The 22,886-nt window shown below is 56.6% G+C and overlaps 2 protein-coding genes across 2 annotated transcripts in view; one reads left to right on the forward strand and one right to left on the reverse strand.

The window, feature by feature from the left end:
- Positions 1 to 8,822, forward strand: part of USP35 (ubiquitin specific peptidase 35) — a 51,870-nt gene extending 43,048 nt beyond the window's left edge. Inside the window, exons 8-11 of the mRNA XM_081798909.1 lie at positions 3,960 to 4,053; positions 4,939 to 5,045; positions 5,548 to 6,811; positions 7,763 to 8,822. Of these exons, the coding sequence (XP_081655035.1) occupies positions 3,960 to 4,053; positions 4,939 to 5,045; positions 5,548 to 6,811; positions 7,763 to 7,930 (1,633 nt within the window). The 3' untranslated portion in view covers positions 7,931 to 8,822. The remainder of the gene's footprint in view (positions 1 to 3,959; positions 4,054 to 4,938; positions 5,046 to 5,547; positions 6,812 to 7,762) is intronic.
- A 1,099-nt stretch (positions 8,823 to 9,921) lies between these two features.
- The window catches only part of GAB2 (GRB2 associated binding protein 2), a 181,688-nt gene continuing 168,723 nt past the window's right edge, over positions 9,922 to 22,886 (reverse strand). Inside the window, exons 4-10 of the mRNA XM_081798913.1 lie at positions 19,783 to 20,375; positions 18,250 to 18,344; positions 16,902 to 17,166; positions 15,616 to 15,706; positions 15,271 to 15,373; positions 13,850 to 13,975; positions 9,922 to 13,221 (exon numbers count right to left, since the gene is read on the reverse strand). Of these exons, the coding sequence (XP_081655039.1) occupies positions 13,078 to 13,221; positions 13,850 to 13,975; positions 15,271 to 15,373; positions 15,616 to 15,706; positions 16,902 to 17,166; positions 18,250 to 18,344; positions 19,783 to 20,375 (1,417 nt within the window). The 3' untranslated portion in view covers positions 9,922 to 13,077. The remainder of the gene's footprint in view (positions 13,222 to 13,849; positions 13,976 to 15,270; positions 15,374 to 15,615; positions 15,707 to 16,901; positions 17,167 to 18,249; positions 18,345 to 19,782; positions 20,376 to 22,886) is intronic.

Genomic DNA, 22,886 nt, shown 5'->3' on the forward strand with positions numbered 1-22,886 from the left:
TTCCCCAGGTCAGGGAAGTCTTCAGCCTCTGTTTTTGCAGATATGTTTCCCGGCCCTTTCTTTCTTCTACTGGGACCCCTCTAACATGAATGTGATTCCACTTGATGTTGTCTCCAAGGTGTCTTGAGTATCTTCATTCTTCTGAAATTCTGTTTCGTTTTTGCTGTTCAGTCTGGGTGAGTTCCACTGCTTTGTCTTCCCACTTGCTGGTTTCTTTAACCTCATCCATTCTGCTGTTGAGCCACTCTAGTCTATTTTTCATTTGAGTTGTTGTGTTCTTCACCTCTGTGACTTCCTTTTGGTACTTTCTGACCACCCTGTTTTGTTGTTGTTGAAGTTCTCACCGTGTTCATCTAGTCCCCACCCCCCACCCCTTCCCCAAGTTCAGTGAACATCTTTATGCTCATTCATTTGCATTTTTTATCAGGTAGATTACTTATCTCTGTATCCTTAAGGTCTTTTTCTGAGGTTTTGTCTTGTTCTTTTTTTAAAATTTTTTTAAAGAGTTTTATTTATTTGAGAGAGAGAGAGTAAGCGAGCACGAGCAGTGGGGAGGGGCAGAGGGAGAGTGAGAGGGAGAAGCAGACTCCCTTAGTCTTGTTCTTTTGTTTGGAGCACAGGTCTCTCCTCATCTTGCTTGACTCTCTCTGTGTGTTGCTATGTGTTAGGCAGAACAACCACCTCCTTGTCTTGAAGGTGTGGCCTTTTGTATGTGGGTGGTGATTCTTGGTCACCCTTGCCCTCATTCTTGGTTATCTCTTGAACTTTTGTGATTTTCTCAATCACCTGATTTATTCTGCATATGTTCCTATTGATTCGACCCTATATGAGTGCGTGCCAAGACCTGTCGGTGATCCAAGGATCCTCATTTAGCACCTCATTTCAGGTGACGGGAAGCCAGACTCTCAGGCAGTAGCTTGTGAAGTATGTGAACATGCTTGGTCCCATGTTGCTGCAGTAGTAATCCCTGCTGGCCTCCGGACCAGATCTGGAAGTATTCCCTGGACGACAGTTTTAAAAATCAGGGTGCCGGACAAGCCCCTTTCTGGGACTTTCCTCCAGCTGGAGTGAGGCAAAGTGTGTGCGCCAAGATCCGTCTCCTTGCTCCTGTTCCCCGGGAGTGCTCTCTCAGCCTCTAGATAGATGGGAAACCTGAAGCCTGTCCCTCAGGCTGATGCTCCAGGCTAAGTATTTGGCCTTTTCACAGGCAGAATCGGGGTGTGTTTCAGTGTCTTGTCCGTGCAGTGCCCTGGGGGTGGTGGCCTGCCAGGAATTGTCTTTCTGCGGAGCTTGCTAACAGTAGCCCTCTTGGGCCACCAGGGCCGGGTGATCAAGGGGCACCCCCTGTGTGGACCGTGTGGACCCACTTGCTTGAGCAAGGCAGCCAGAATGGAGGGGTTGGGCTTGTTTACAAGCTGGCTTCGGAGAGACTGCAGGAAAGCGGCGTGGCCGCCTGCGCCCTCGGGCTTCGGCAGCGGTGGGAAAGCGCCCTGTCTGCACCCACGTGCCAGCTCTGGGGGCCGGGCCCGTGGCAGCCGCCTGCACGAGCAGAATCTCTCTCTGGAAGGCGAGAACTCCGTGACTGCTGCGCGTGAGTCCCAGCCAGGGAACCCTGCCACCGCCGGCACTGTCCGACCCAGCAGGCGCCGTGACCGCACTTGCTCTTGTCCGTCCCAGCAAGGTGGTGGGGGGTGGGGGCCCGGGCCACCGCGCCTGCCCGTGCTGGCCGTCTGCGGGCGGCGCAACGGTGGTAGCCCCTGGGGCCCCCGTCACCAGGGAGCTGCTCAGCTGCCCCTGCTCCTCCAGCTGGTGTCTCCAGATCAGCAAATAAATTGATCTGACATACAGTGTAGGCACTTTGCAAACTGCTGTTTTTGTTTTTTTGGTTTTTTTTACTGGAGCTCAGGTCAAGCCCTCCAGGGGGTGGGGGGCAGGGGGGAGCGCGGAAGCTCAGTTTATTAGAGCATTTCAGGACCCCTGGTTTTGCCAGTCACATGTTCTGGAGGCTCCTCTCTCTCCAGTGCAGATCCCAGGCTCCGGGGTGCCAGATTCCCCTGGCAGAAGCACCTGTCTGGGGACGCCCCTCCCTGTTGTGTGTCTTTGTCCCCCGGGTGGGGTTTTTTGCAAGACCCTGTCTCTACCCCTCCTAGGCATCTCAGGGTGGTCCTCCTGTCCATTGTTGTGGAAAAGCAGTTCCTCTAGTTTTCAGATCTTTTTCAGAGGGAACGGATCCATAGGTAGCTGTGGATTGGGTGTGTCTGTGGAGTCCGATCTCACTATGCCATCAACTTGGACCCTCCCTCTCTCTGTATTTGGCCCATTTTTAAATCGGTGGTTAGTTTTCAATAATTATTATTGAGTTTTAAGAATTCTTTGTATATTTTGGACAATAGTCCTTTATCGGATGGGTCTTTTGCAAATATTTTCTCCAAGTCCCTGGCTTGTCTTTTAATTCTCTGGATGTTTTCTTTCACAGAGCAGAAGACTTTAAGGAAATCCAGCTTATGAATTATTTTTGCAGATCATGTCTTTGGTGTTGCATCTAAAAAAGCATCACCATACCAAAGGTCAAAGAGGTTTTCTCCTATGTTACCTTCTGAGAATCTTATAGTTTTGCATTTTCTATCTAGGTCTATGATCCATCTTGAGTTAATTTTTTGGGATGAGTGTGAGGTATGTGTCTAGGTGTGTGTGTGTTTTTCATGTGGATGTCCAAATGTTCCAGCAGCATTTGTTGACAAGACTGTTTTTTGCTCCCTTGTTTTGCCTTTGCTACTTTGTCAAAGGTCAGTTGACCCCCCCACTGTGGGGTCCTATTTCTGGGCTCTCTGTTATATTCTTTTGATCCATTTGACTCATCTTTCACCCACACCACACTTAGACATCTTTTTAAAAAAGTAACAGAGCAGGTAGGCTTTGCCCTGGCTTATGGTACGACCTCAAGTAGGTTTCTCCTCTCTGAGCTTCAGGTCTAGTATGGGGAGCTAAATCTCTAGCACTTCCTAACGTGTGTGGTTCTCAGACCTGGTTAAGGCCTGGTTTTCCAGTTTACAGTCTGCTGCAGACTGTTAATTTTTGTAAGATACAGTCAGACCACTTACCAGAAGAACAATCACGTGCTTATATGGTTGTAGTGACATCACATTGCTGTACATGTTCCTAACCGCTCCCTCAGCTTCTGAACTTAACCTTTGTGACGGATGGCTGGGACTGGGGGGGCACACTTTGGTAACGCTGTTCTGCACAGTGGGCTCAGGTTGGAAAGATGCCTGACCTGGCCGCCTAGAGCTGCTTGTGAGAACAGGAGCTAAGGTGAGGCCTGGGGATTGGCTGGTTCCAAGGCAACGTGGGTGTCAGCAGGGGCTCCTTCCCTTCTCCAGCAGGATCAGACTCCATTGTTGGGAGCCCGTCTGTTCGCCTCCCCCCTACACCCCCGTGTCCTCTTTGTGCCGCACACTTCTCACATTGACCCCCGCCTCTCTCATTCGAAGGCAGGGGAGCCACTCAGGTGGGCTTAGGGCCATGGTGCGGGGGCCCTGAGAAGGGGCTGTGAGAGCGAACTTGGAGGGGTCAGGTTGAAGCAAGGCCTGCTGCGCTGGGTGGGTGTGAAAAGAGGAGGTGGGTGTGAACAGCTGCAGTGGCTGGGGATGATACTAGTGCAGACTGGCACATGCCAGAGAGTTCCAGCCTCGCCGCTCTGAGAACGTAGGATCTCAGCACGTTGGAATCTTTGAGTCTCAGGGTCATGGGCTCTCTGAACTGGAACGAGCTGCAGGGCTCACTTCATTGTCCAGGCTGGGTTGTTCACCTGCGCTTCTTCCCTGGCCTCTGGCCTAGGCCTGAGCTTTAAGCGTCTGTTGTGCCTTGAGGCTGGATGCCCTGGTTCCCAGTGCTGCGGGTGAGTAGAGGCTCCTTGGATGCCCTTGGCTTACCCTGGATGATTTTGCTTTATTTTGAAGCTTCAGACACTGTGTGCTCAGATTGACTGAGAACAACTCCCAGCCCCTGATGACCAAGCTGCAGTGGCTCTTCGCCTTCCTGGAGCACAGCCAGGTGAGTGCAGGGGGAGTTGGGCGTGATGGAGGGCGGCTCTGGGCTGACACCCTTCCCTGCATCTGGCTACAAGGCCCTACTTCCTGGTGTAAGCTGTTGAGGCTGGCGTGGGTTCATGGTCGTTTAGTGCCTTATGGGACAGGAGAGGGAGTGCTTCCTTGCACCCCCTTCTTTGTCCTGATGCCCAGGTCTCTCCCGTCCGTGATTCATGCCCTTGCGTTAGGTGTTGCTTTGCTCATCTGCTGTCCTTTTTGAGCACTTGCATTGCCAGGCACCCTGAGGGCTGTATTTGTTTTGCTCATTGTCTCTGCCCTCATGGAACCTAAAACCTTTGGCCAAGCATTATGCAAGGCTCTGCGGGGGCCACGGAAAAGGAGGAAGCCACAGTTCTTGCTTTCATGGAGCTCATAGTCTGGTGGGGAGGGTGGACCTGCAAATAACAATTGTAATGCTTGAACGGAAGGAAATGCAGTGTTGTGTGCATGCAAGGGAGGGAAAAGCTGATTATGGTGGGGGAGGGGACCACTGGGAAGACATCACAGAACAGGTGTCTGTGCATCTGGGTCTTGAACTCTGTAAGCTTTTGATGGAGGAAATGTGTTTTAGGCAGAGGGAATGGCAATGAATAAGGGTCTGGAAAGAAAGAGGTGTGTTGGGGAAGAGGATTTGTTCATCTCCACGAACCTAAGGCCATGCTCATGGGCTGCATGGACTTGGTGGGAGAGGATGGGTCAGGGACAACGAGGAATGGGGAGGACTTTAGGGAGGAGGCCAGGAAGTTTGGGACAGAGAATCCCCAGGTACCCTTAGGCCTAGCACGTGGCAGAGCTGGTTAGTGAGTGGCCTCCTGCTCCTGACCCTGCCTTTCACCTGCCTTGGTCCTAGCGGCCTGCCATCTCTCCAGAGAACTTCCTCTCTGCATCCTGGACACCCTGGTTCAGCCCTGGCACCCAGCAGGACTGCTCAGAGTATCTGAAGTATCTGCTGGATCGGTAAGGGGGCTGGACCGGGCTCCGCGTGGGGGCTTGGGAGCCGGAGGCGGGTGCCTGAGGAATAGCCCATCTCTCCGGCTGCCCCACTGCACCCGAGGAAGGCGTGGAGATGGTTGCTGCGAGGGGTGGCCAGGGCTGCGTGTGAGGGACGTTTGGGAGCTGCTGATTGGAGCCGTGACTGGGGAGGGGTCAGGGCGAGCGTGCGCACGTGCTCTGCTTGCCGAGTGCGCGTGTGCGCGTGTTCAGCCCAGCGCTGGGGGCACGCATGTGGAGAGGCGGCACATCTCCACGTGGTGGGTTCGTGTGCCTGTCTGGAGGGAGGTGTGCTTGGCTTGTGAGTGCATGTGCGTGGATGTCATTGGCACGTGTGTGGGCAGACTCTGCAGACCCACGCACACGTCTAAACGGGTGGATCCTGGATAAGGTAGGTGGCCCAGATCAGACCCGAGCGCTGAGAATGGATCTGTGCGTATGTATGAAATCCCTGTGCTCTCTGCTCCAGGCTACACGAAGAGGAGAAAACAGGGACAAGGATCTGCCAAAAGCTCAAGCAGTCCAGCTTGCCCTCCCCTCCCGAGGAGCCCCCCAGCCCAAGTCCCACCTCTGTGGAGAAGATGTTCGGAGGCAAGATCGTGACTCGGATACGCTGTCTCCGCTGCCTCAATGTCTCCTCCAGAGAGGAGGCCTTCACGGACCTCTCTCTTGCTTTCCCCCCCACTGAGCGCTGTCGCCGCCGCCGCCTGGGCTCAGTGATGCTCCCCGCAGAGGACATTGGGGGCCGGGACCCCCCACCACCCTCCCAAGCCCAGGTTCCAAGCAGGGTGGGTCCTCGGAGGCAGAGGAAACACTGTGTCACGGGGGACGCACCCCCCTCCGTCCTGGACATTGAAGGCCTGGGCCCCCAGGGACCTGGGGGGGAGAGCAGTGGGGAGGAGAAGGTGGAGAGGGAGGAGGAAGCACAGGAGGAGGAAAGGCCCCGGGGGGAGGAGGAGGAGGAGAAGGAGGAGGAGGAGGAACAGGAGAAAGAGAAAGAAGAGGAGGAGGAAGAAAAGGCAGAGAAGGAGAAGGAGGCCGAGACGGCGAAGAAGGAAGAGGACAGCTCGGGGCCGGGGACCCACCCGGGTGGCGCCGCCCCCGCCGGGGAGGGCTCCCGCTCCGTGCTGGACCTGGTCAACTACTTCCTGTCCCCCGAGAGGCTGACGGCCGAGAACCGCTACCACTGCGAGCCCTGTGCCTCGCTGCAGGACGCCGAGAAGGCGGTGGAGCTGAGCCAGGGGCCGCGCTACCTCATCCTCACCCTGCTGCGCTTCTCCTTCGACCTGCGCACCATGCGCCGCCGCAAGATCCTGGACGACGTCTCCGTCCCCTTGCTGCTCCGCCTGCCGCTGGCGGGGGGCCGGGGCCAGGCCTACGACCTGTGCAGCGTCGTCGTGCACTCGGGGGTGTCCTCGGAGAGCGGCCACTACTACTGCTACGCCCGCGAGGGCGCCGCCCGGCCGGCCCTGTGTGTGGGTGCTGCCGACAGGCCCGAGCCCGAGAACCAGTGGTACCTGTTCAACGACACTCGGGTGTCCTTCTCCTCCTTCGAGTCCGTCAGCAACGTCACCTCCTTCTTCCCTAAGGACACGGCCTACGTGCTCTTTTACCGGCAGCGGCCCGGGGAGGCGCCCGAGGCCGAGCCGGGCTCTCCCAGAGGCCGGACGGAGCCCACCCTCCACAAAGATTTGATGGAGGCCATTTCCAAAGACAACATCCTTTACCTGCAGGTGAGCAGCCCCCGGGCCTCTGAGCTGATCTGGGTGGAGGGCTTCCCTGCACAGCCACGGGCTTAGAGGGTGTTCTGCTCTGTCTCCTCCTCTTCCTGCCACCCTGTCACTGACCCCTTCCTGCTGGAAATATCCTGGTGGGTAGACAGAACCCCTTACTTCAGAGGCGCAGGCGTTCAGTAATCACCAGTTGTTTACCAACGCTTGTCCTCAGTGTGCGAAGGGGCACCATGGGGTTGCGTGGTGGGAAGTCGAGGCTTCCAGGGGCACCTGGGGACCACGCTGCCCGTGTCCTCTCGTGTGCCTTGGACTCCCCTCTTTACAGTCGGGTGGTATCAGAATACTTGGCAGCAGGAACAGCAGAGGCCATGAACCACCAGAGTAGTACCCTGGGGTCCCGTGTGGGGACACCGGGCCAGCGTTTATGTCTCTGCTGGGCCTTGCAGGCAGAGGCAGGGCCGCGGGGAAGGAGCGTCTGTGCGGTGGCCTCCGTTCGGCCTGAGGAGGCACGTTCCTCGTGCCTTGAGGGGCAGTGAGCTGGACAGCCGTGTCAGGACAGCAGGGGGGACCCTGTGTGCTGTGACGTGATCCTTGGAGTCCCTGCACCTCCTTCTCCCTGGGGCCATGGCAGGCCCTCATCAGTTACTCAGCCTTGTGTGAAGGAGTTCCTTTTTTCCAAGGGGCTAGGAGTTTTTACTGGGAGAAGAGTGGTTTTGAAGCCTAGATCGAGGGTGGAAGGATGGATCCATCCCAGCCATTCTCCTGCGGAGCTGGAACACCCCGCGGGCAGGAGCTGAGGCTTCTCTGTGCTTGGCCCTTGGGCACGTTGGAGACACTCAGAAATGCTGTGCCGGACGGCACTGGGGTGGGGCTGGGGGAACAGTGAAGGAAGACTCTGGCTTCAGAGCCTGCGTTTTAAGCCTCCTTCCCCACCCGCATCTGTGTTCCCAGGAGCAGGAGAAGGAGGCCCGCAGCAGGGCGGCCTACATCTCTGCGCTCCCTGCATCTCCGCACTGGGGCAGGGGCTTCGATGAAGACAAGGATGAGGACGAAGGCTCTCCGGGAGGCTGCAGTCCTGCAGGTGGCAGTGGCGGTGACTTCCACAGACTGGTCTTCTAGTGTGGACCCAGCCCAGGCTGCTCCCAGCTGCGGGGGCCCCACAGCTCACTGCAGGGGAGGCCTTGACCCTTTCCTTCTGGGAACCGGGTGGGGACCGAGGCCAAGGCGCTCTGCCAGGTGGGGGCTGAGGGAAGCTGTGGAGGCTGTGGAGGCAGGTCCAGCCCCTAGGACAGGCCCTTCCAAGGGCAGGAAAGGTGGAGAGGAAGCTTCTGGGACACGGGTCCTCAGCCTGAAGGGTGTGCAGAGACTCAGATACAGAGGTGAGAGCCAAGCCCCTGACACTGGGATCAGCCCCATTCAGATTTCTCACCCCAGTGTCCTGGTCAACTTGAAGCAGCTTAGATGGACACTCTGGGCCTTGTCCCCCCGTCCCCCCCAGCAGGCTACGTGACGGGGCTGATTCACAGCTCTAGTGCTTTGCCATCAAGTAGCATTTCCCTCCTCGCTCCTTTCAGACCATCCTATCGCTCTGTAGCACGAGCAGCAGAGCAGGGTCTGGGGCGTGTGTGTCCCCGCGGCCCCTTCCGGGCTCTGAGGGCTTTCAGAGGCACACGGTGTGGCTGCCTGCGCCCCTGGTACTTGAGGGGAGTGTAGGTGGGAAGCAGCCTGGCGCGGGGGCAGAGACTGTCGGTGCAGAGGGGGCAGGACAGCCCCCTCCCCCCACAGCGGGAGACCCTTCCTCCCCAAACCCCATCTCCCCAGCCTGCCTCAGTGCCTGAGATGCCGCCATTTGCATCCCCTTTCTGGTTGAGCGAGAGAATCCTTACTTTACCGCAACTATGTTTGTGTTTCTCATGAAGCCGTCGTCGGACCGGAGGAGAGCTGGCTGGCTCAGCTCCTCCTCTGTGGCATTCAAGCCGTGGCCTGGGCGCGGGGGGGGTGGGGGGGGGTGGTGAGGAGCAGCTATGGGCGTCAGTGTGCCCGGACGGAGAGAGGAGACCCCAACGGGAATAAAGTAGGTTCTCTGAAGCCTGTAAAGATGTCGTTCTTTCTGCCCCCGCGGCTGTGGCGGCGGCCGTCCCTTTGCTTCTTGCTGTCTGGGCTGTGAGCAGGGTACAGCCTGTGCCCTGTTGGCTCGTGTGACGCCCCACGGGAGGGGGCAGTGTGCTACCCTGAAGCGCCAGCAAGTGCAGGGTGAGGACTGGGAGGACCCCGAGGGTAGAGCTGGCCCAGCAGTGGGGCCGTTCCCCAGAGGCCGGCGCCGGCAGGGAGGAGGACAGGCTCAGTACCCTGAGGGGCTCCTGTCAGTCAGGGGGACTCGCCTGTCGGGTGAAGCCAGAGCCCCCGTATCTGGGGATTTTTCAGACGCCGAGAACCCCGGACTGCCCACAACTCGCTGCCACTGCTCCCCCGTTCTCCCCCACCCCAGCCCTTCCCTGGGAGAACCTGGTGCAGGCGTGCGGCCCCTCCCGGGACGGACTCGGGCACCTGCCAGGAGGAGAGCGGGGAGGCAGCCCCCCATCATCTCCCCAGGTGCCAGCCCATTCTTGGAGCTGGAGAGGTCACACGGGAGCCCTTTCCACCCCAACCCTGCCCATCTGGGGGAACAAAGTAGGTGGGAAGGCAGGGACAGAGGCTGCCGCATGGCCAGGGGCCGCGAGGGCCACGACGGCCGCCTGCCAGTGTTTGTTGTAGGTGGAGGAGTTGAGTTTTGGCCCAAGTGTCCAGACCCTTGGGACATCAAACCTTAGGGATCAGTGACACTGGGCTGGTAGTCTCAGAGTTCGTCTGCACACTCCGTGCACCTTCTAAGGCCAAAGGGTGGAATCAGGAACACACATTCCAAGGTAGGGAGGAGTCATTCTTGTTCCGGGTCAAGACAAGGGCCCCGTTACTTCCTATTAAAATGAAAGGGAGCAGACTGGCACTGAGCGTTCTGGGGGCCCTGACAGAGATGTGTCTGGGCCTCCATGTGGGTGGCCCCCCAGCAGGGAGTCTGTGCAGGTGGGGTCCCTCCCCGGCGCCTTCAGACGAGGCAGGCTCCAGCAGCCTTCTCTGGTTGCTTCTAACGGACTTTATTGTCCTGCTCCACCACCACAGTAAAAAGGGCCCTACAAGCTCCAGGCCTGTGCCGAGTGTCACCACAGCAAAAACCGGACCCACCGGAACACGTTCCCACCCCACCCCAGACCTACTCAACAGGATAAATACGTTACATTTTTTTTTTAAAGAAAACAGAATAAATTAATAACTTAAGTGATTAGGCACCAACAGTGATTTGAAAAATTAAATGTCAATTTTAAATGGTATAACAGGGCAAGAACCTAAGACTGGGCTGCTAGCCCCTTTTCTCTTCCCGACAATTCTGTGCGAAATGATTCTAAATTTCAAGACACGTGTAACCAACACACAAGAATACACACCACCAACTATCACAGGACAGCCTGCACCTCGAAGGGGCCCCTCCGCAGGCAGCCCAAGGAGCTTGGAAAGTCCCAGAATGTTGGCTCCCGGAGGAGGGAGCTGTAGCGCTCCTGGGCCCAGCCTCGCTTCCCTCACGGGTTGCGGACGAGTGCGAACTGCATCCAGAGCTTTTGTCAGAAGGGCGTGGGGAGGGTGGGTCAGCCGGGGCTTGGGGCAAGCCCTTGCTCCACTCACTTCGGAAGGGGAAGGGTTGTGCTTCTCTCCTAGGAATGGGGCATGTTTGAAGGGTTTCAAATGTAGAAGTCTCCGAAGTCCATCCCGGGGAGGGGACTGGGCTCCCTGACTAATGCTCTGGGTGCTGCCCGTCCCTAGTGAGCCAGGCCCTCCAGAGGGAGACAGCTCAGCTTCAGCATGGAAGGGCCTCAGCCACCATCTAAGCGAACCACCCCTTCACAGGTGGTGGCTCCCTGGGACCTTGCTTATTAGCCCATCTCCCTGGAACCCTCCCTCCCTCGCTGCCACTTGGTGCTGCTGGCCCGGGCACCGGGAGTCCTGGGTCTGCCCTTGCCAGGCCACTGAACTGTCAGGTGTGTACGAGACACCGGTCATTTGAAGCCCGTGAGCCCGAGTCTCTGCCCTCAACAGGCCAGTGTCCTCTTAACACTTCCGTCTGTCTCCACCGCCACCCTGAGGGCTTGGGAGCTGCAGGAACCAAGAGCTGGAAGGAGGCCTCCTTGGACAGTAGAGTTGAACACTTCATTCACCTCGTGCTGACTCAGCACACACATGGGCTGGGGGCACAGGGCAGCACCCCTCAAAGCTCGGCCCTACGAGACCCTGCAGAGGGCCTTAAAGGGACCCAGTGTCAGCCACTGCCATCAGCCCCAGCGCTCTAGGGTGACTGGACCCCAGCCCTGGCCTCCTTGCCTAGAAATCCACTCCATCTTCCGGCCCCTCAAGCCCATCTCAGCACCACCCCCTTTCTGCCAGATACCACCTTCCTCTGATCTGCACCAACCTCCTGAAGCAGCAGCCTTGCTTCCAGTCTCTCTCGCGGCCCTCACCTAGGTCCTGTGCCCTTGTGTCTCCACCCACCCCTGCCTCCAGTGCGGGGACACACTGGTTAATTCCGCCATCCCAGAATCAATGCTCGTGGAGTTGAACTGCTAGGAGAGGGGCTACTGCGGAGAAAATCCTCCCGACTGGAGTGGGGCTTCTGAGACTGGCCAGGCATGTGCTCGCGGGAGCCCGAAGGTGAGCTGTAGCCACCTCCGTCAGCCACGGTGGCAAGCATTTTTTTTCAAAGGAAGGTGGTCTGTTACCCCAGGGTGGGATGAGACCTCTGCAACCCTAGATGATTTGGGCAAGAACCATCAACACAAAAGATTCGGATCTCTCCTCCCCAGCTTAGGACAAAGTGCCTGGTGGGGGAGGGCGCAGCTCATGGGGCGGCCTTCCAAGCCATGGGAGCAGAGGCCTGGCCTCTCCTGTCCCAGGGATCAGGTCTGAGGCTAACGTGGCTCCGGGCCTCCAGGGAGCGGCCGCTGGAAGATGAGCTGGGAAAACACCAGGGGCTCCCGCGACCACACTCCTACCGGCCTGGGCCCTGGCAGAAGCCCCAGCCCTCCCCCACGTCCTCTTGGCCCCACGGTCCCCTGCACTGCTTTCCCCACGTCCCTCACAGGGCTCCTTCACTTCCGCTCAGGCCTGCAGCCCCAGGAGCTGCCCCGGCTTGCCCCCCCGCCCCCCCGCCTGCCCCCGGCCGCACTGTCTGCCTCCAAGGTCTGTACACGGCCTCTCAGCCCACTGGTTATCTGCCCGCCCCCCACCACCTGTCTTGCAGAGACACACTTGCTGCACTCTCCCCGCTACAGCACCTCCCGTCTGCCCCACGCTCCCTCCCCACCCTGCACTGCCTTCCCTCAGCACCAGCCTCCGCTGGCACCCTGCAGCACCCAGCACTGTCCCCTCTGGCGGGGTGCGCCCCCGGAGGAGGGCCTGTATGCTCCACGGTTCTAGGGGCCCTGACCCCATGGGATCCTGGTCACCCCCTGCTCCTGGTTTGTGGTTGCCCATCCTCCTCTGTTTTCCCTCCCTTGCGTCCTCCTTCCTCCTCCTGCCTCTCCGAACCCACCACGGCTACACAGTGGCGGGGCCACTGCCCAGATCACCTGCCTTCTGCATCGGGGACCTCCTTCCTGTGTCCCTCAAGACCACTGCTAACCTTCCTTCTCAACTCCATCTTCTGGGGGGCCATGCCTCTCCTCTACCAAGAAACACAAGGATGAAGAAGTCCCTGTCCACTTTGGTCTGCTGGTCCTGGGCTCCCTGGATCAGTGAGACAACGTGGCATCTTCTGGGACTGAAGGAGAGGTAGCCCAGGAGCTGGAGGGAAGAGGGCTTGAGGGCTATGACCGGAAGTGAGGTGTGGAATCTGGCTCAGAGCCCCAGCCCCTCCCAAAGCCTAGTAGATATTCGGGTCTGAAGGACAGAAAGAGGCTGAAGGATGCTTTTTGGCAACAGCTCTAACTAAGATGGATAGAGGCATGGCCGTTACTGATACAAATCAAAGGTGGGCCCCGAGTGGGCAGAGGGTGGGCCTCCATCAGGCCCTTACCTCTCAGAAGGGTTCAGGGTCCCTGACATCAAGTGCTTTGAAGGCCAGAGTGGCAGGAGGGGGCACTGGAAGAGGAGAAAATGTGTGTGTGGGGGGGGACCGAGGGGAGGAGCCAGCTCTGGAGATGCTGCCTCTGGGCACCTCCCCAGGCGTGGTGGCCCCTGCGTCACAGCTTGGCACCCTTGGAAGGCTCCGAGGACTGCCGCACATCTGTCCACTCCTGCATGGTGTTCTGCAGGGCCTGGGTTTTCTCCTTGTCCACTTGAACGTAGTCCACCTTCTCATCGGAAGTGACAGATGACGTGGATGGCTGAGGACAGAACAGGGAGGTGGCTGTGAGTTATCCGTATGGTGAGGAGCAGGGGTGCGGGCCTCTTTCTGAGCTGCCTCAAGGGGAGATGGGCCTCTGCTGCCACTCGGACCAGCCTCGGGAGCCTGTATTGTTTCTGAAAGGGGCCTTTAAACCCCAAACTGCATCATCTCTCCTGTTCTGCAACAGCCTGGGTCAGCACTCCTGATTTCCCAGGCCTTCATCTCTGCCTCCACCCACCTTCCTGGGAAGGAATTTGCCGGGGGCCAGGGAACACTGGCAGCCACCCTGCTGTCTGGACTGGGCAGCCGAGTGTGCTTCCCGGGGAGGCTTTCCGGGGCCGGGGAGTCCCTTCTGCAGGTCCCCGTACCAAGGGCAATGGATGCACCTAGACACTGAGTTCTCAAAGGGAAACTCAGGACCAGGACACAGGATCCCCGAGTCTCGGCTCTGTCATTCAGTGTGCATCCATTTGCTCATCGGCACAAGGGGGATGGACTGGCTGAGAAGGTCGGACAGACCTCAAGCACCTGTGCGTACAGAGAGGAGGCGTGCGAGCCCCCTAAGACCCAGACTAAAGGAAAAGCAGTCAAGTGGTACAAGGCTGGGTGCTGGGACACCCCGGTACCTTGCGGTGGGGGCTGGGGGAGCTCGGCTGGAAGTCCAGGGCCAGATAATCAACGCTGCCCGTGCTCTTCTTCGGGGCGGGACTGTTGGTGCCACTGGGAATGGGAGATGCAGACACTGGATTTTGCTATCACAAAGGAGGGAAAAACCATCAGTAAGTGGAGGAAACAGACTAACACACCGCCCGGGAAAACCCACAGCTCTGGGTGTCTCATGTCCTCATTTAAACCTTCATAACGGTACTGTGATGTAGGTATTGGTACTATTCTTGTTGTTTAAAATAAAGATAAAACTGTAGTTCAGAGAGGTGGCCTGACTTGGCTGGGGTTGTACAGCTGGTGAGTGGGGACGGGAACTGGCTCTGTCACCCGGCTCCCGGACCCGCACTCGTCCCGCTGTGCCTCCCTCCCGGGCCGGCCGGCCGGGTCTCCCCCACTGGCTCCCTGACAGACCCCGTGGTTGCCTGCTGGCCCCCAACAGGGCGCCCCTTTCCTTTACACCCCGGATGCTGGGAAGCCCTCGGTGGCACCCAAGCTGCTTCTCTGAATCTCCCGGCCCCGGCCCCTCCTCCCCGGGTTCCTGCAGCTGCCCTTCGACGGAGCCACTCTAGGCTCCTGTCTCCGTCCGGGCACCAAGACCAACTTGTCGAGGATTTTCCTGAAGTGTCATCCTAATGAGAATGGCAACAGTCCTGTGTTCTGTTTCTTGGCTGCTGACTGTTCGGCTGATTCGTTCTTTCACTACTGACGCGGCAGCTACAGGTGCTGGGCAGCTACTCCCTTTTCAGTGAAAATGTCACGGAGGAAGCTTCTCGTGCTGACCGTGTCTACATCTCGGGCCTGGCCTTTGGCACCGTACGTCATGGTACATGTGTGCCCCCTCCGCTGAGGAGGTAATAAATGCTTACGCTCGCATTCTCGCTCCTGCTCGTGGGAACAGCACAGTCAGGAATGAAGAGTTCTTGACTTTTGAAAGATTTTAACAGGACGGAAGAAGGAAGTCAACCTTGAAGGCTGCCCTAGTCACTCTCTGCAGGCTCCCAGGGACGGTGCTGAGGCCCTGGCCTAATCCGCTGGCCCTTCAAACCTTCTGGGGCTCCCTGTGGCCCACAGGGAAAGCCCAGACGTCCCCAGACAGCATTCGGGGTCATTCATGAGCTGGATCCAGCCCAACCTCCACCTGGAGCCTTGGTCAACCGCTCGCCTCCTCCTCCGTGCCCCGCCTCCCCGAGCCATCTCCCTTCTCCCTGCGAGGGTGTCCCCACAGCACGGCCTGTCCACCCACGGGCGCAGTCGGCCTCCCCGAGGGCAGGGCCCGTGTGACCCCACTGTGCACAGGAAGGATGGCGGCAGCAGAGGGGGTGCCTGCGGGGGGCCCGGGTCCTCGGGCAGCAGTCACTCCCGTGGAGCGCGGGCGACTCACCATGGGGACGTAGTTCTCTTCGCTGTCTCCGGAGTCCGTGCTGGTGATGCTCTGGGTGGAGATGGGGCGGCAGTACCGGGAGGAGCCGCAGTTGAAGGTGTGGCTGTGGTGGGGAGAGGACCGTGACCTGGGGAAGCGCTCAGGCTCCCGGCCCCAGACTGCGCCCTCCATCAGCAGAGGAAGGTCTGATACAGGGAAGGCGCGATGACTCCCCCTTCACAGACGAGGAGACCGAGGCCCCAGAGACCTCTCGGCCACGCCGGCGGCGTGAGCATCGGGCTGCAGCTCCCGACTCAGCCCTCGCAACCCCGCGCCACGCTCCCACCTCCCCAGGTGGACACTCACATGGCCCTCGACCAAGACTTGGTGACAGGTGACTTGAAGGGGAGCTCGTCAATGACGGTGTTGTTTCTCAGGTCAAGTGGTGTTGGCTTCACTGCAGCAGGAACAGAAAGGCAAACGATCAGCCCCTGCTGCTGCTAATGGCGCGCGGCCACACGCGGCCACGCACCACACCCGTATATTCACGAAGGCTTTCGCATTCCCGCTTTTACAGCTTCTGTGGTCTTTGCCTATGTTGCTAGGCCCTGAAGTCATGTCTTCAGATTCTGAATGATTATTTTCTTTGCAAGCATATTCTGGAGTAATCATATTTTCAGAATCCAAAATGGAGACACTGGGTCTGACAAGAGACTGCTCTCCCCAGACGTGTGGCTGTACATAAAAACAAGAGACGGTAACTGAGATGGAGGACGTCACTGCCACTCGCGGACCAGGCTGTAGAGCCCGCAGGGGAGGAAGGCGAATGCACAAAGCCCTTTAAGGCTTCACTTCAAATGCTAAGGTCTGAACTCGCCGCTGACCAGACCAAGTTGGGGGGCTGGGGTATCCTGCCCGGTTGCTTGACTTCTCCCTCTGGATTCCTGCCACTGACCCCTGGCCAGCAGCCTGAGGGAGCAGAGGGCACGGATCTAGGCTTCCTGAACGTCTGCTGCATACCAGACCCGGTGTCCAGATGCTTTCCTCCGGAACACACCACTGTCCCCATCTCACAGCTAAGAAAACTGAGCTCAGAGAAACTGAAATGATTTACCCAAAGCCCCTCCCGAGGAAGTGCTGAATAAGGATTCCAACCCGCATGTAGCCGGTCGGAGAGCTCACGCCTTTCTCGTCCAGCCGAGTTATCTTGTAACAGACCGCTCCGCCAGATCCAGTCCTCCTCCCACGTCCTCCAAAAGCAGTTTACACTTTACAAGGCACTTTTAGGCGTATTATCTGTGCTGCTCAGTGCTCTGCAAGTATTCACAGTTCTCAGATGAGAAACAAGGCTCAGACACACAGAATGATTTGCTTCTAATCCCAGGTGGCAGAGGCGGCACCGGAATGTGTCCTCTCCTGCTGGCACCCGCACCCCTGCCCATCCAGGCTACTCTGGCCGCCAGCCCCTGGGCTGCTGGGCCACGGGCACGAATTTGAGCGTTTGTGTATGTGTATGAGAGCTGCGGGAGGTTTAGGCCCCCAGAGGCTAACACTTCCTGGCAAGGAAAGTTCAGGATCCACTCGATCCCTAAATGAACGCAAACAGCTCCTGGACACCGTCCAGAGACGGGACGGGGAGAGAGGAGACTCACCTTTCCGGTCAGGTTTGAGGTTGCGGTTGACGGGAGGTGGCTGGATCTCACTCCCTCGGCTGGGGCCCCGGTGCATAGAAAGGGCTGCTGAGGGGTAGCCAAGCGCCTCAAAGTGGTGGGGGCCCGGGCTCATGGGGATGTAGACACTCTGGGAGTTATCACTTGCCCGCTCCGTGGCCAGCAAGGTGGAGGACCCTGGATTCATGGGGACGTAGTTGTCCTCAGAATTGGTGCTCTCGGACCGACCCACAGCGGTTTTCCCTGGCTAGGAGGGGGAATGGAAGAAACAGGAAGGGAGTGAGAATCTGTATGCAAGGCGAGGAGAGTTATAACTGAGTTAGCTGCCCCAGGAAGCTAGTAAGGCAGGCCCTGGGGAAACCAAGCAGGAAGGCACAGTGGGAGGCGGGAAGCAACGAGGTCTGTGGGTCCCTTCTAGTTTCCACAATCCCTTGGGACCCACTGGAAATTTGTCACAGTCCTCTGGTATCAAATACCCCTGGTGGCTGGGTGCAGAAGGCTTTGTGGGGGCCTGACCACGCTGAGGGTGGCACAAGCCATGGAGCGTATGGGTTTGGTTTAGGACCTGCTCTTCATCTCAGGTCCACACTCCCCATTTGCGGGCCGGCATCTGAAGCCCGAGCAGGGCCAGGAGCCCAGGAGAAGCCTGGGCCCTGGCCAGTGAGGTCTGGGCCAGTGTGCTCCCCAGGCCAGCTTGCAGGGTGACCGCCAGCTGCAGTCAGAGCTGCCGCCAAGGTGTACAATGCAGTCATCCTGGCCCCTGCTCCTGCCAGGAGTCTCCTACCCCTGCCCCGCCTATCCACACAGACAAGGAAGCTGCCTCTGCTTTGGTTACCCAAGTTCCATCATTTCAGTGGGTGCAACGCCAGGCCCTCATCTGCTTGGCGAGCTGTGGTCAGCCCCCTGCAGAGGGCAGCCTGGGATCCTGCACTCAGACCATACTTCTGCCACCAGGACGGCCTCTGAGCACCGCCCCTACCCGCAGTCCCACACTGCAGCCCCTCCTTCGGGTGGAGCCTCACGGACAAGCCTGCTGCCTCAGGTTCCCCATCCCAGGGCCCGGGGCCTCTGCATTCTAGACCCGTCCTACTGACTTGGAGGGCTGGCGAGCCTTGTGGTCTAGCTGTCTAAGTACACTCACTTCTTCCACACCAGACACCTGTATCTTACTTTCTGAAAACCCAACCCAGGCATCTGGACGGAGACAAGAAACAGGCAGGTCCCTAAGAGGGAGAAGCCATCACTCTCGTGAGCTGTACTTTTTGTTCCCTGGAGTGTGACCTTAACCCACCCAGGCAGGCCTGAGGACCCCTGGCTAACCCCCACTCACCAGGAAAGAACTGACCGCATCACTCATGGACTCGGCAGACCGGCCTGCACTCTCTCCACCACGCTGCGGGTACTCGTAGGACTCACAGGAAGAAGCTACGAGAGAGGAAAGGAGATCCATGTGCTGATACTTCCCCAAACCCTCAGCAGAAGATACTACTCTCAAACCCAAGTGATAAGGTATTACTTCCATCCCATCATTCCTCAGTTCAAAAACTCCTCCTAGGCTTCTAGATCTAACTCCAGTGTTGGCACCTACAGAGGATCCCTCCTTAACTAACTACTCCTTCCCTCAGGTACGCCCCTCTCCTCTAACTCCTTCGGCACTCAACTCCTGTCCCACTCATCCCTGCCATCGCGTCTATGAATACTATAGGAATAATGATACTGGACCAATTTATATATGTTGGTTTTATTTCTCCAACTAGATGTGAGCTCTCTGAAGAGTAGGGACATGTTTTATGTACGTCAGTTTCATTTCAATTCCAAAGCACAGGTGATTGATCCAATAGTTGATGGACTGAAAGAGTACTGAGCCCAAACTCAGGATCCCAGGTCCAAGTCCCACCTCTGTCCCCGACTGAACTTGCAAACCTTAATAAGTCTCCTAACTACCATTGGCCTCATGTGAAATGGAGACACTGAGGCTCTGTTCCACCACACTCTCAGGGTCACTACGTGACTTAGACAATAGGATGGATAGGAGCAGGCTTTGCAAGCTATACAGCATGATACAAAATGAAAGGAATTAATATGACTATACTTTTTCGTCACACAGAGGAAGCTTATTCAGGGTTGGAATATGCTCAGGGGAAATCAGTGACAATAAAATTTATACACTTCAGAGAGAAATCCAGATTTTAACCAAAGAGATTCATGTGTGGCTTAGAAAATATTTAGTAGCTCAGGGCACCTGGGTGGCTCAGTCGTTAAGTGTCTGCCTTCGGCTCAGGTCATGATCCCAGGATCCTGGGATCGAGCCCCGCATCGGGCTCCCTGCTAAGAGGGAAGCCTGCTTCTCCCTCTCCCTCTCCCCCTGCTTGTGTTCCCTCTCTCGCTGTGTCTCTCTCTGTCAAATAAATAAGATCTTTAAAAAAAAATTTAGTAGCTCAAAATTTGTTTTAATAGTCTCTTAGTCCATATAGGTTTGGCTCCAGTTTGAACTGGTCCTCTAAATTTATTTTCTCTGTCTTTGATTTATATAAAAATGAATCAAATACTATGATTTGGACTTCCAAACCCATAATAAGTTGTGTTGTGGTTAACCGAGAATGTTCCAGCTCCCTGAGTAGAATAGTAACCGCTCTCAAGCAGGGTCTGCTACACTCTTGCATTGCGGGCATCCACAAATAGCCTCCAGTGCTGGAGGACCAGCCAGGAAGGGGTTTGGGTACAAGATCCCTAAACCTGTGAGTATCAGTGACCTGGGTGGGCCTTACATCTCCTCGGTGTGGATGACCAGGGACTGGCAAATTACTGAGAACTCCCAAGCTACCTCCCTCTCCCCAGGGTCACAGCCAGGGATGATACCAACCTCGGTGCAGTCGGCTGTTGTCCATGGCTGGGAGGGTGTTGCGCCTGGGGATGGTGGCCGCGGCAGAGATGGATCTGCTGCTTTCGCTGACTGGAGGTCTCTGCTGAGGGCTGCCCCATCGAGGGGTTTCTGCCTGACTTGGCTTGGGTGGCCGGGGAGGGGGGGCGATGGCCGAGTCCCCAGGAGTGGCCACTGCCATGGCATTGTGGTTCTTGTCCAACGTGAACGTCCTAGGGATCTGGTAGGCTGAGAGCGGGGTGGCTGGAACGTCCATATTGTCCACTAGGAGGTCCCCGAACTCCCGACACAGGGTGTTGCTGGGCGTCTTGAAGGTGTATACGTCCTCGTTATCGGTCTCAGAGCCTGTGAGGCTGCCCTTAGTGTGACCGTGGGAGGCTAGGCTCCGGGGGAGGTCGTAGGTACTGTCTCTGAATTCCGTATTGTGCCGGCTTGGCTTGGGGAGGCTATAGAAGCCGTGGACTTGACCACTGACCCCATTGACACAGTGTCCGTTGCCCTGGGCAAGCTTCTGTACGGCTGTGTCGCTCCTCATGAGAAATGAGGCCCTGGTGCCCTGAGAGAAGCTGGCACTCCTAAGAGAGAGAGAAGAAGGGAAGGGATGGGGCAGGTTAGAGGGGGCCAGGACTGCCCACCCGGGGAGGCAAGCTGGCGTGTTCAAAGCCCCATTCAGCTGGCTGGTAAACCAGGCTGAGGAGGCCGGCAGGCCTGAGGTGTATCCTCGTTTACTAGCTGTGTGACTTGGCATGAGGGACTTTCTCTTTCTGAGCTTTGGTTAATGCATTTGCAAAAATGGTGATTAAAAACATACGACGAAGGTTGTTCAGACATTAGACCCCAGGAGATCTAATATACAGATGTTCCATCCATGTTAGCCTTTAGCCTCGCCCTACCCCCGGATGGCTGTGATTAGCGGAGGTCGCTCTTACCCCTCACCCCTCTGCATAAACACGGCAGCTGTACCACCCGCCTGTTCGTTGCTTTAAGTACCCCAGAGTGTACACATTTGCATACGAAAGCTGTGAGACAATGGAAAGAACCCTTAAACTGGTGTCATACACTAGCAAACAGGTCACTTCACCTGAGTCTCCGTCTTCCCGCTGTAAAGCCAGTCCGCTAATGGCTGTGGAAGTGATACGTTATAAAGAACGGTTCCCATGGAAGCTATCTGGGTATTTTCTACCAGGCATTATGGTTTGTTGAAAGGCATTTAGGGGGGAAATAGCTCTTTCCAGAAGACCAAAATTTTATAGGAAAAATGGTTTCCCATTTGGGAACTATATTATAGACAGAAAAAGTTTTGAGGATTACTGTTTTAAAATGTAGGTTTTTGGGAAATAAGGCAAGACTAAACAGTAAAAATAGATCTGGGAGTGGAAGGATTTGTGTGAGCTCCACTCAGCCCCCACCCGAAGGCATGGCCTGGAGAGTCTCTGGCTCTCCGGGGTTCATCCAACTTTGAAGCTCAGAAAGCCACCGGCCTAATGAACGTCATTTTCAAGCTGGATTCTGTGTTGTGTGGAGGTGGGCGGTGTGGGAAAGTGGAAGGTGAGGTTCTGAGCAAGTAGGGATCCACGTATCTCACATTATGATTTTTCATAGGATTTCACAGAATCACTGTTCTAGAACAATCCTTCACAGTAGTGATTCTCAGCCTTCTGGAAGCTATAAGCTTCTTCAAGAATCTGATTCAAGGTTCTTGGCACTTCTGACCGGCATGAGGCAAATCTCGTATACATACAAATTTGCATGATATAACTGGGGCGGGTGAGGCGCTCATAGCCCTCCTGAAGCCAATCCGCTGGAACTTTTGCCTCATACAAGCATATATGTAGCTCCTGGGGAGCTTGTTATTTATGGATGTGGCCACCAGATGGTGATAGAAAATAGGGCCCAGTAGTTTAGAAAGAGGAAGGTAAACAGGTGTCTAGGCCAGACTCTCTTGTAAACTGGCATCCTTGACCACTGGGGAGTTCCATTTCACTCCCCAAACCTTCAGTGGCCCTTCTCTTCTAGGCCTCCGTGTTCTTTCTCCTTTTCTTTTCCATTTCACACACATAACCAAGCCACGCACCATGGACCTAGATCACTGAACCTCTAGCCTTTTGATAATGGAGTGCGTGGAACAAAGGATGGGGGAGTCAATGGTAGATATAAGGCTGGATGTCCCCACTGAGATCTGTTCATTTAACAAACGCTTACTGATGTCCTATTTTCCACTGGGGTCGGGCATAGTGGATACACAGATGCCTCCTGCCCTGGGGGACATAGTGGTGGAGGAGGTGACATGCATACCGATCATTATAATCAGCTCTTGACAGATTTATACTGACCCTCCCTGGTGGTGGTGGTACAGAATGTCAGGGGAGGCTTCTTCAAAGATCTTACTGTTCAGTGAGTCTCGAAATTGGCCAGGCGAAAGGCAAGAGAGGGGCAAAAGTGTTCTCGTGAGAGGCACGAAGAAGTAGAACACAGCCTAGCAAGGGAAAGGAACTGCAGCTGCTCAGGCTGCAGCAAGCGTGTTAAGAGGCAGGGCTGAGAGGTGACAGTGCAGGGGCCAGGCTGGAGCTGCTGGGAACAGGGGAGCCCCTGGAGGGTTTTAAGGTGGGATGGGGAGAACATCACAGGTGTCCTGCAGTAACCTTAAATACTGTTCCATGTTTCACATAATTTTATTCAAACCTTAACCTGATTCAAGAATGAATTCATCATCTTCTTCCCGACTCTCCTACCTTGGGAATGCACCAGTCACTCAAACCAGACACCCGGGAGTTACCCACATTATAATTTTTCACTCAAGAACCCTGTCAGGTCCTACTGAATCCACCCCAGTTCAGGTCCTCCTGGTTTTCCTTCCGCATAAATGAAAGGGCTGGTAGCTAGTCTCCCTACCATCCGCCAGATCCCCTTGACGTCCTCCAGACATTTACTTTCCTGACTTGCCAGCTTACGCATTTCCAACACTGTGCCACTGCCTTTAGGACTAAGCTGTACTCCGGCTCTAATTCACCTCTCCAATCTCTTCTCCCTGTTCCCCTCCCCACTCTTGGATCCACTCAGCCAAACTTCCCTTGTTCCCAGTGGGC

Source organism: Leptonychotes weddellii, chromosome 11 (genome assembly GCF_054177405.1).
Source record: "Leptonychotes weddellii isolate Sample4059 chromosome 11, ASM5417740v2, whole genome shotgun sequence".
Classification (NCBI taxonomy): domain Eukaryota; kingdom Metazoa; phylum Chordata; class Mammalia; order Carnivora; family Phocidae; genus Leptonychotes; species Leptonychotes weddellii.